The sequence below is a fragment of the Cyprinodon tularosa genome, unplaced genomic scaffold (genome assembly GCF_016077235.1).
Source record: "Cyprinodon tularosa strain WSP-4 unplaced genomic scaffold, ASM1607723v1 ctg70, whole genome shotgun sequence".
Classification (NCBI taxonomy): Eukaryota; Metazoa; Chordata; class Actinopteri; order Cyprinodontiformes; family Cyprinodontidae; genus Cyprinodon; species Cyprinodon tularosa.
This window is the reverse complement of record NW_024039452.1, coordinates 347,279-359,532: the sequence shown is the minus strand read 5'-3', so window position 1 is coordinate 359,532 and position 12,254 is coordinate 347,279. Positions and strand designations below refer to the sequence as shown.

The window sequence follows — 12,254 nt, the reverse complement described above, 5'->3', positions numbered from 1 at the left end:
AAAGGTGAAGTTTGGTCGCCTTATCATGGCTGCTCATTTTTTGCTAATTTCTATTTCTTTAATTTCTACATTGAAGCTTAGCAGCTGTAGCCTTGTGAGACCATCCTGATCTCGCGAGCTTTCAAGGTTTCACTCGCAGATCAGTCTGGAGACTCTCTGTTAAAGAAAATTTGGAGCCGTTCACCAAACAAACGTCCAATCATCGTTGAGTTTGAGGCAGGTTGAGGTGTGACGCAACGAGAAGCGCGACAGTTCAGTCTAAAGAACATGGCGACTTCAGCCGATGAAACTAGGGTTAGCGTGGCTATCGAGCAAGTTTTATCGGAATTACAGAGTATTTCTTCACTGAAAGAAGAGCAAAACACTGCTCTGGAGGCTTTTCTCAGAGGAAAAGATATTTTTGCTCTTATCCCGACTGGTTTCGGCAAGAGTAGCCTAACTTGTGGTTGTGTTTTCGTTGTCGCTCTGTTAGTACGTCATATGCTTCGTTGATCTGATTGGTTTATTTGGCCCGTCTATCACCAACACAGGCCAATCAGCTAACCAGTATTTTCACCCCTTCCGAAAATTACTTCAACGGAAGGTTTCCAGATGGATATGCAGAGCAAATCCATCCATCCAGATCATACAGTGAAATTGATTCAAAGTTTGCCATCTGAAGAAAACCAGTTGATTGCATCGACTCATTGACTCAAAGGCAATCCCTCACGCTAAGCCTGCTTGTAGCGACAGTGGAGAGGAAAAACTCCCTTGTAAAAAGAAGAAACCTCCAGCAGTACAAGATGACCCAGAGCCTACAGTCTGTGCTGTGTTCCATCACTCACGTAGCCTGTGTTCTGCATCTCTTTCTGTCTCAAATCACCTGCACTTAGTCAATGAAAAGATCTGCTACATGCAGTGTATATGTCATATCACTGTTACTGAATAAAATTATATCACAGTACATATTAATATTGAATTATTTTCAGGCCCTAAAAGACACTCTCTGTGCGGGTGCCACTCATTTCATGATGTCACCCAAGAGCTACTGCTGCTTTAATTAGGCTCTTCTTTAGGAGGGCTGAATGAAGTCAGAGACCTCTGAGAAGCAAAACACATTTTTGCAACTTGGACATTAGCTACAACAACAACAATCGCTGTTACTGTGCAGATTAGGAGCTACAAGAGACACTTTTTTATGATACAGGCCCTTTAACTGCAGAGCTGTGCTTTTTTGAGTTTTTACAGAGAAAATATTTCTCATATGACTGTTTTTTGGGGGGGCATGTAAAATAAGGCACACCATTTCATTTATCTCTGGACAGATATTATTGGTAACATTTGGCCCTATAGGAGAAAAGAATATTATTATTTAATTAAAGCATTTTATTGAGACGGTTTAACTTTCTAATAATGAGAAAAAAACAAAACTATTTTATTTCTTACAAAATAATTTTAAATAAGTGGAAATTGGGATGATATCGTACATTTGTGCATATTCATCCAATAGAGTAACGTACGTTTGTCAGGACACCATCAGCCTTTTCATTAACGCAGCCCTGGAGGCTGAAGGTGAGGTCGTGGCAGCTGACCATGATGCGGCGGCCAAAACGCTCCTCGAACGGCTTCACATCTGGCTCAATGCCCGAGAAGTCCAGCCTCTAGATATAGGACAGGGAGGGGGAGGGGGTTCAGTTGGCCAAAAGACAGAAGGGTGAGGATTATGGTGGAGAGTGGGGATGGGGGGGGGGGGGGGGGGGGATCAATGGTCAGATGAATAAATGATAAAGGAAAAAAAAAAGACTAAAAGCAGAACCTTTCCTTACCTGTGTTTCAGGGTCCAGGGAGAAAAGCTTTTGTCTTCCTTCATTCCTGTTGATCTTATTGAGCTGGTCTGTCTCCCTCATGTACTGCGAAGAAAAAGCTCAAAGCTCATGTTTTTCCACATTTTCAATCTCTACCTTCTTTTAACGGCTTATTTTCTCTTAAAGCAATTCAAACTGAAGACAAAGACAAGCAGCCGATGGGGAAGAGGAGGACGAGGAGCATCCTATGCAGACAGACAAGTCAAACCCTTAAATCACAGTCTGAGCATCAATCCCTGTCTGTAGCCTGCAGACAGACTTGGACATGAAGATGCACAGGCCCAGAGCCAATGCAGGGCTTTGTTGTCAGTGAGCAGCTGTGGGTTTAAACATATTAAAGCAGAACAGAGCCTGTGGAGGAAACACTGCTGCTCCATCGTCTCTGCCCTGTAACTTGCTCTTACTGCACAAAGAAAACCTACATGTAGAACATTTGGAACAGACCGACAGCTCTGCAGATTTTAAAGCCAAAATCAACGAAAGGTGATGACAGAATGTTATATAAAGTCCCACGTTTAAAAAAAAGTATGTTTCAATGTTTCAATTAAAACAAGAAAGTTGCAGAATGAAAGAGTGACATCTATTTCTAACTTTTCTATTCTGATAGTGCTCTGATTTAGACCAGATGAAACTTGTGTGGTTTTGTTCTTCCCTCTGTATTATGATACCCCTGAATAAAATCTAGTGCAGCCAATTGACCTTAGAAGTCATCTTATTTGCGAAAAATTCATCTGAATGTGTTTTGTTTCAAATATAATTCCAGTTTTCATCTAAAGGCCATAAAGATTCAGTAGAAAACACACACAGCAAACAGTATCATTTAAGACCAAGCAATAAAACAGATGGGTGAGGGAGACGTTTAAAACAGCATTAGGTATTAAAACTACCTTATAAACTTTGAGCATTTATACCAATGAAAAATCTGGGAAGTCTGCAGAGATTCCCATTTTAAGTCGAACAACAGAAAGTCTATAAGTGGTTTACAGGTAGGTCTATGGGTCTGCATGTTTGTGGCACTGCTGCCTTGCTGGGTTAGATTCCCATCATAAGGTCTTTCTGCATGAAGTTTGCATGCTCTCCCTTTGCATGCATGGGTTCTCTCTGGCATCGTCCCTCAGCAAACTAGTTTTTTCATTGAGTCTGTGTGTAAGTGTCAGTGGCGGCTATAAATTCAAAATAGACATATACCAACAACCAATCAAACATATACTAAGTTATCACACCAGTGTATTTACATGAATGCCAACAACAAAAAACAAAATCTGTGTTTCCCATGGTCCAATATTGTCTCACACACCTAAAAACATAATGTATTAGCTTAATAAAGGAGAAGCAATTACTCAGCTTCATGTTTTTTTAATATATAAAAACCATTTATTTTCTGAGAATGTGTTTATTCAAATATCTAGAAAAAGTACACTATATTATATTATTTTCCATGTAAATCCTGGAAAGTTAGCTGAGCCTTGTCGCTAAATCACGTCCTTCGTGCTAAACCAGGTCCTGGAAATGTACGTTTTTTCTGCAATTACTCTCCCTCTCTTCAATGCAGGTCCAACACCAGAGACTGGACCTGTCAATCATATCTACCAGCCTTCTGTGACCCTGAGAGATTAGCAGCAGAAGATGGATGAAAAGGAAACTCGGAGCATTTGCGAGGATTCACGTTTTAGGAAACAGAATCCATGAAAAGAAGAAGACTATGAGTTATAGAGATGTCCCGATCCAGGTTTTTGCACTTCCGATCCGATACCGATATTGTTTTTGCACTTCCGATCCGATACCGATACTGGCCGATACCAGCCTATCGGAGCATGTATTTAAGTTTAAGTTAAAGTATTTAGCCTTAGTTGTAAGACTCATGCTGAAAAGGGTTTTAGTACTCTTGATAACATCTAGCCAGCTGAATTAGGTGAGATTGAATAAAACACAATGATTGGTAACAACAAACTTACCTGTTTATTAAGAGATAAACACAAACAAAATTATGAATAGCAATCTGAAATTGCACAGTGAACAGTAAAACCGTAAACAGTTAAAGGTGCAAGTATTACTGTAAGTTTTAATAAAAATGCAAAACAGACAAGAGTGGAAAATAGTCTATTAACTTAGAATCAGGACTCTACTCTTGAAAAAAGACACTGCTTAAAAAAAAAATCAGTGCAAATAATAGTGAACTATTACACAAAAATGCCTTATACTCCCCAATCTCCTCCACACCTAGTCTCCATCTACACATCGTGCAGGATAATATAATCCCACATGGCTGACATTTTCCCCGCTATCTTCCAATTCACCTGTTTTAATGGTTAGGCCGGGAGACAGACCCAAAAAGACCTGTGGGTGTGTTGAAGGTGTTCTGAAATGGGGACCGGATTCGGGGAAGACTGGTGCAAAATAGTGGAATGGATTGTTTCAATCGGCGAAACTGTAAAATACGGACCGGATTTTTTTAAAAAACTGGATCGGCAGTCTGGATCGGCATTTTTACATGCTGTGCCGATACGCATTTTTTTGCCAATATCGGCGTCCAATCCGATACGTGGATCGGATCGGGACAAGCCTAATGAGTTACTCTCTAAACCTGGAGTCTTTGGAAAAGTGGTCTAACAAAGCCAGAATATTCTTTTTCCACAACCTACAGTACACCTAGAAGGTCCCCACCATTACTAAAATGAAACATCAGGGCAAGTATTAAACTTTTAAAGGTGCAGAGTGACGTTATTTAAATGTTTTTATTTTTATTACGGCAGCTCACTTTGCAGACCAAGTTTTTCTGAAAGATTATGGCATCTTGTTGTCTTATTTGTTGTATTTTGTGTTTTTGCTCAACTTTTTAATAAATAAAGCCTCGGTATACATTTAAAAAAAAGAAAAAAGATGTACAACACTGTGCATGTGTGCAGGGGCTAAGCAAGGAATTAACCCTGGGCGGCTAAGTCAGTTAGCATCTCCAAGCAAAGTATGGAAAGAATGAAGAAAAGTCAAAGATCCAAAACAAAAAATATATTAAAAAATGCATAAGACTAGTGCAGTGCTCAGAATACAGTACAAACTTTTGCATTCACACAAGCTAAAGCTGCATGCGGATATGACTGCTGGTGACAGATGCCTGAGTAAACATCCTGTTAATACTGATACTAGTGAGAGCAATGCCATACCTAGTCTCTACAGGCCTAGAAGACATGATATGAAAGACAGACAGAATGAATCACATGACTCACACCTGTCTATCTCAGTCATCCATTAATTGCTCTTACCTTCATCAGTTCGTTCTGTAGACTCCTCCCCTGGTTCTCCTGTGGGGCCTCACCTTTTCCTTGGCTTACAGTGTCGTCATCTGATCACAAAGGAAACAAATCTTCCATCAAAAAATCTGTTTCCTCAGTTTAAAAAAAAACTGGGATCTGTGTACAGCAGGGCAATGACTTTTTCTGTAGCAAGAACGAATGAACTTTTGCCTATTTATGACTAAAATGATGTTTATTCCATTGAAGTATTGAAAAGGGTCATGCACAAACCACTATTACTGTCAACGGGACTAAATTCGTTAAGCCTAAGGAAGTGTTCACCAACAGTACCAAATGCACTAACCATACCTGAAAAACTTTTAATTTGCTCTTGTGAGCAGCTGTGATATGATTTTTGTTAAAAACCCAAAGAAAGCTGTATAAAATCTGTTCATTCATTTGTTTAGCCAATTTTTCCGCACTGAAGATTTTGATGAAATATATCTGGAGTTTTGAATGAATACCCAAAAGGTTTCAAATGCTATACAACCCACTGGAAAACAGATGAATCTCCAATCAACATTGGCCAAAGCAACCAATGCTGCCAATGTGCGATCAATGTTAAGATTTGCACAAGTCCTGCAGAAACGAGAACAACCTCCCACTTAGATTAATTCTGTCCAATAACATCAGCATTGCCAATTGACTTCCTGGTGTGTTTTCTAACCCTATTTTATGTTATACATCTGAGTCTTAAGCTTGTGGCTAATTTTGACTATGCTTCCACTGACTTTAAAAACTAGCCAAAAAAGCTGATAATTAAAAATGTTTATCATTTTGTGCGTGAATTTTCTTGTTTAATCAAATCACCTTAAAAGTAAGATTGTATGTAATCTTTAATAAAAGTTCCTCAAATTACAATACAGGGGTATGAGGTTGTAAAAAAGTCATCATCCTAGTGTACAGGTACCTGAGGGACTTGGAGCGAATTGACTGAGTGAACCTTCCAGTATCTCCCGGTGCTAATTTTGGATTTATTCCTTAAAACATTGGCAAGACCAAACAAGCCTCATTAAGCTCTTGACGTTTGCTCAAAGATCAGTTTGAACAAGCGAGTCAGCAATTCTTAATTTCCAAAGAGGCGATTAAATGTTTCTTGCAGTGACTTTGAACATCCTTCTAAGTTATAAAATGTTTTCTCAAACCAACAGCTAACCTGTGGCAAAGTCCGTCGGCTCGGCTCCGTTCCTCTTATCGGGGATGGCCTCAGCGCCGCTCTGCAGAGCCTGTCTAAGCGTGGCCACCCAGTCCTCCATCTCTGCCTCGCTGTCCGCAGCCAGGAAGTGGCTGTAGCGGTCCTGCATCTTCAGCTCGAAACCATTGCGGCGCATCTTGGGACTCTGAGGAAGCAAAGAAGTTTCTACTGGAATCTAAAGCTTTTTCTCTTTTTAATTTAAAAACACTTTAGGATTAGGGGGAACCTTCTGCCCTGCCTTTTATTCATTCTCTAAACATAGAATGACAGACTTCTGTTTGGTGGGTTTAACCCTTCAGCAGCAGGTTTATTATCCATTAGTTAGATAGTAAAAAACTATACAAGCCTTACACATCTTAGGTTTTCACTTTTTTAAAACGGCAAAAATAATACAGTTCGAACTTGAATTATCTAACATTCTGTAGGAAATCTCAATAAATAGAAAATGTAGTTTTCAAATAACCCTAACTCAACAAAAGAAGCGAAACTGGGAATCAATGGGATGGTCACCAAACACACATTGATGAGTCCCAACACTGATCTGAGGAGAGATGAGACAAAAGTGAAAATTTCTTGGATGAGTGTGTCGTCTTCAGGGCTGTAAATACCACGGATATCACAAAGGTAATGTCCTCGGTATTTATATTTTGCCTAATTGTGTAAAAATAAATTAAACTGAAACTGACTGTAGGACGATGATCTATATCTGTCACAAAACTGCGAGGTGTTATATATTTAAAGAGGCAAGAGTAACGCAAATATCTGATAATAAAAAAAAGAAGCTCCAGGGTTTGGACATATGTGCTGCGCGCCGCCAACATGTCGCTATGGTAACTGCCACATAGGCTGCAGATGCCGCTAGTGACTCCATCAGTCCCTGAAGGAGGAGCACATCAGTGAGATAAAAAAAAACAGCATTTTCATGAGAAAATATATTTCAGTCCAGTGAGCTACTCAGAGAGAAAAAAGGAACATCGAACCAAAGTTTATTTCAATCTGTCGGTAACGGCCATCAGTCCATTACTAGCAATTGAATCAACTTTTATTATGCAACTGATATTCCAGCAACTTCTTTGACTGAAAATATCCGCAGTTATATTTTTTATATTTATATCTTTTAAAAACGAAGCGTGCGTGTATGACGTCATCCGCGCGCGCCGGCTACCGTTCATTCTTCCTGTCCGCTGAACTGCTGCTAGTTTTCCTCACATGCCTGGAAGATGTCTAGTGCTACGACCACAGATGATCTCGCTCTCTAAATGGAATTGAACGATTCAGATTAGCTAGCTGACTTGGATATAACCTAACGGAATATCTTCAGAACGGCTCCAACTGACAAAACTCATATGGGTAAGTAGAACATGATGTAATAACGCAAAATCAAGGGCCAAATGTAAAAAAAAACGGAATTCCCCTTTAATTGTAAATGGCTGTTTTTGTTCTTTTTTCCTTAGAGGTTTAATTTATTTGATTGTTTTCCAAATAGAAAATGTAGATGCTGTCAAAGTTTACACCCCCTTTTATTAAAGATTGTACAGGCTGATGATTTAGAAACCTTTGTTTTTTTTAAAGTCTGAATTAAAATTTAAGGGATGCATCCTCTGAAGGCCAGATTCGTAGGCAGATTATGTCATAGGGCGCCCCCGAGGCCTGGTCAGATTACATGACTCCTCATTAGGCGGCCTACAAATGCTTCCTTCTTTTTGCCCGATTTGAAGGACGGGCCCGGTGTATCCTATGTAACCTTGGATTTCCCAGAATTCATTGCGAGACCAAGCAAGCCGGCTGCTCCGTCATCAGAGGAAAAAGGTACGTGGCGTCAAACAGTGGGGAATACTGGAAGTGCAGTTTAATATAATACAAGCATATGAATAGTTCCGTTTGAAATTAATGAAAATTATTGAGTCATATATGTGGCAGTAATGTTTGATTTATTGAAAGGTTTTTATCTGTTACTGTGTAAATGGGTTTGGCTTTAATTTAAGGACAGATTCTAATATATCTGCAGAGTGAGGACTATAAACCTGATATGATTTTTATTTTTTAATTGCTATTTCGCACAATTTGCTAAACTAAGTATATAAGCATGTTAAATATAAGAGATTTTGCAGATATATTTTTAAGCATACATTGTTTAGATATAATTTCTACTCCTTTAATAGAATAGAAAATCCCTTTATTGTCCCACAATAGGGAAATTCTGGTTTTCACAGCATTAAAAAGATTATAGAAAAAAATTGTATAAAAATATGGATCTTAGAAAAATGCATAGGAATAACATAATAGTAAAGAGTGAAAAGATAAACAATAAAACATACTGTACTCTAAAGTCTTTTAACAATATAAACTGCACCTGGACAATAAATAACCAATATGCAGCTGTCGACGTTTTTACAGTAATCGATATTTGAAAATAGCAGCAACATCAGAAATATGCAAAATGACAGCAGCATGTTATTTACCTGACTAAGGTTTATATCATTACGTTTGCTGCCACCAGACTCTATAATAATGCACTATAACCACAATAACTCCTGTAACAACCACTGTGCAACTATATTAGAGTTTTTAATTTATTGACAGTGCAATATTCTGTGTAATATGCTGACTGTGCAATATATGTCAATATAATGGTCATACCACTACCTCACCGTTGTTCCTTACCTACTACACTTTAATGTAAAAGTCAATCCACCTCTATATAAGCCATCCTGATGGTACATATGTAACCTAAAATCTCTGCGTTACTCCCTTGTATTTTTGTTTTCTGTGAGATCAATAAAGCTCATCTAATCTAATCTGTTTTTTGTTCATGCTCTCGGGGGTTAGCACCTTTATTCTACTCTGTATTCTCATGAGGGTGTTCTTTGTTCACTTTACAATAAAAAACAGAAAAAAAAATTAAAACAAAAGTTTTGAAAAGTTATTTTCCTGCTTTATGTTTCAACTCTCATGGTTGCTTAGCGACAGAGCATGCGGGGGTAAAAGGCCTGTTTGAATTCACAGCCAAAACTTCCGGTCTCCTTATTTTCACTGACTTTCAAGTATCCAGTCCAGGTAGACCACGTCCTTGGAAGACACAACCATCAATTCAAATTCAGCCTAATTTTTTTTTCTTCAGTGCTTCTGCTGCGATTAAAGAAAAGGGGAACACATTTTCCTCTGATTTAAAGGGAATTTATTTCGCCATCCATGTCAGATGGTGACAGTGTGGGTTACGTAATAGAAAAAAAATCCTGGTATTACATGAAGCACAGCTTCCTAAATAAATCAGATGAAGCCCAGTGGGTGATTATTCATCTAAAAACTGAAAGCTTTCAGGCAGCCAGCCCAGATCCAAAAGAGCTACCAACAAGTTTCCTTAGTCAACACCACCCCCAAACCCGCCACCTCCTTTTAATCTGCTGGAGCAATCCTCCTCTGCTCAGCCAGAGGAATGCAGTAAATCTGTCCCCAATAAAAACAGCTGAAAGCCTCTAGAGCATGGCGCGAGGGGGAAAGACACAGACTTTCAGAAGGCTGGGAACCGCTGCACCGACCGTGCACCAAGAGAGAGGTAAATAAACACAACGAGTTTACATAAACTCTGCACAGTCCTCCTGCTGCAGCTGTTCCATTCAACTTTACCTGAACAACATCTATGCAGGAGTCCAGGTAGATGGAGCCTTTGGTTTCCTTGCAGTTCTTTTCATCCTTGTAGGAGTTGAGGATGTAGGATCCGTCAGGTAGCTGGGATAGGTAGAAGTACCTCCGTTTAAAAACCTGGAAGGTACAGCAGAGGACAACAGGTCAGGCAAAGTCATCTTTATCAACCTACTTATGACAATACATGAAGGATTAAATGTGTGTTTCCGCTTCCACAATGACTAATTGAAAAGTTATCTAATCGCCTTTTTTAAATGTATGCGTATTAATAATCATCATGGTTTATTTTAACTAATACAACTCTGAAAAGTTTTGCATGTATTGGTAATAACCTGCCTTTACTGACACCTCTTGGAAGCCTCTTACCCTTAGAAGTCAATCGCGATAGCGGCAGCATCATGTGATGGTAGTTTTGGACTATTGACTATTGTTGTTACTCTGTCTGAGTAAAATCATCTAATCAGTGTTTTTCTAATATTCCAAACTACAAATAAGTAATAAAAGTATATATAATTTGTGTTGCTGTTGTTTCAATTAATCACCGGTATTAATAAAGCTGCACTATTGGTATCCTATCTGAATGAAAGTGTTGGGTCTACTATCTAAGGCTATTGAGGGTAGAGGCTACCGCCTATACAGCAGGGGTGTAAATAATAATCGTTTTGTATCGATGCATCGATCCAACAGCTGACGATCCGATGCATCGATACGTCCGCAAGAGAATCGATTCATGTTTTTTTTTTCCCTCCGGTCTATTTTTATCCATTTGCTCCTGGACGTAATTCTCCCTCCCGTGCTGCGGTGGCGGTAAACCTATTTTGCCCTCCTACCTCGCTTCCTGGTTATACTCTTACAGCAGTGTGTTGCAGTGAGCTTGACACAGACATTTGTTATTTATGCTCAGTATTGAAGCGTGAATAAACATGCATTTGCTTAATTTGGATTTCAAGGAGTGGTTGCTGAATGCATGAATGACCATGGATGATCACTACTTTTCAAGGTGCATTGTGGGAAATTTTGAGTCCACTACTTTTTCATCCACTAGACGTTCAGACACTCATCTAAAAGCGCGTAACCACTGTATAGTGATTAGGGCAGATACTGAGAGACAGCCTTTATCTGTTATCCCCAAGATGCTGAGGATTGGTGTACGCCCGTTTGAAGCTGGTCGATATACAGTTCCCATTGCCTCCATGTCGCCGTGGTAATAATAGACCTGGTGCTGACTCACCCTCATGGAGACAGACAGGCTGCTGTTGATGTTGGCTTTCTGCAGCCAGCCCTGCTTCAGCATGCCTCCCCTCTGGGAGCACAGCGACGACGTGTCCTGAGAAAAACAAAGCAGAGGGAGCCTTTCAGGATGACCAGATTTATGAAAGGAGTGTTGGCCTAGCGGTTTGAGCAGTGCACTTGTGCTTTGAGAAGGTTGCAAGTGCCTGGTTAGATCCCCACAGCCTCCACTCTACCTGCTCCCCAGGTGCCACAGAATGGCACCCCACTGTTCCCCAAGGGGATGGGTCAAATGCAGAGAGTGAATTCCCCCATTGTGGGACAATAAAGGAATTTACATTTAAATTTATTTACACCTGAAACATCATTAAATATTCATTTTAGCTGTACTGTAAACCTCACTATTGTTGGCTATATCTGAAAAAAATAAATAAAACTTTCTTCTTAGGAGATCAAAATATTGGAAGAAAACAGGAAAAAAGGCACCAGCATTTTTGCACTAATCCTCTAGAGTCTAGACTAAAGCTCCATCCTTCTTTCTGATTAGCCTCCAGAGAGCCAGCTGACTGCAGCATTGTGGTATGGAAAGGATACGTTCTACTGACCTTCCTCCCTCTGTCTTCTGCCTAATGGTTGATCAGATCTATTTATAGCATATATTAGGATTCTGGTTTCACTGCTTCATAGCTCACTGTAAGAAGGCTAAAACGCCCATCTGACAGACCATACGTCAACCATTTCCATCCACTTGCTTGAGTCAATGAGCAAAGAGACCGTCTTTGTTTCTATTACAAGAGTGCCCTGCATCTCTGAGAGGAATTTAATCTATGAGCTTTCCAGAGCACCACTAAGAGCCCTCCACACTGTGCTGTCTGCTAATAAGCAATCATGTTCATCGACAGAAGGCAGATCCATGCAGGCCGTAAGCCCCTCACCTCATCTTTGGCATCTTCATCGATCTCAAACACATGAGCAAGAAGCTTGTCTGTCTTCAGCCCTTTGCTTTAAAAAGACACAAAAACAGGGTCAATACATGAGCAGCTGTGGGTG

At 39.7% G+C, this 12,254-nt stretch overlaps 1 protein-coding gene across 1 annotated transcript in view; it reads right to left on the bottom strand.

Moving 5' to 3' along the window:
- dock11 (dedicator of cytokinesis 11) overlaps positions 1-12,254 on the bottom strand; it is a 141,598-nt gene that overhangs the window by 103,767 nt on the left and 25,577 nt on the right. The window contains exons 5-11 of the mRNA XM_038268419.1: positions 12,140-12,206; positions 11,206-11,301; positions 9,957-10,091; positions 6,291-6,474; positions 5,105-5,184; positions 1,806-1,889; positions 1,500-1,640 (exon numbers count right to left, since the gene is read on the bottom strand). Coding sequence (XP_038124347.1) covers positions 1,500-1,640; positions 1,806-1,889; positions 5,105-5,184; positions 6,291-6,474; positions 9,957-10,091; positions 11,206-11,301; positions 12,140-12,206 — 787 coding nt within the window. The remainder of the gene's footprint in view (positions 1-1,499; positions 1,641-1,805; positions 1,890-5,104; positions 5,185-6,290; positions 6,475-9,956; positions 10,092-11,205; positions 11,302-12,139; positions 12,207-12,254) is intronic.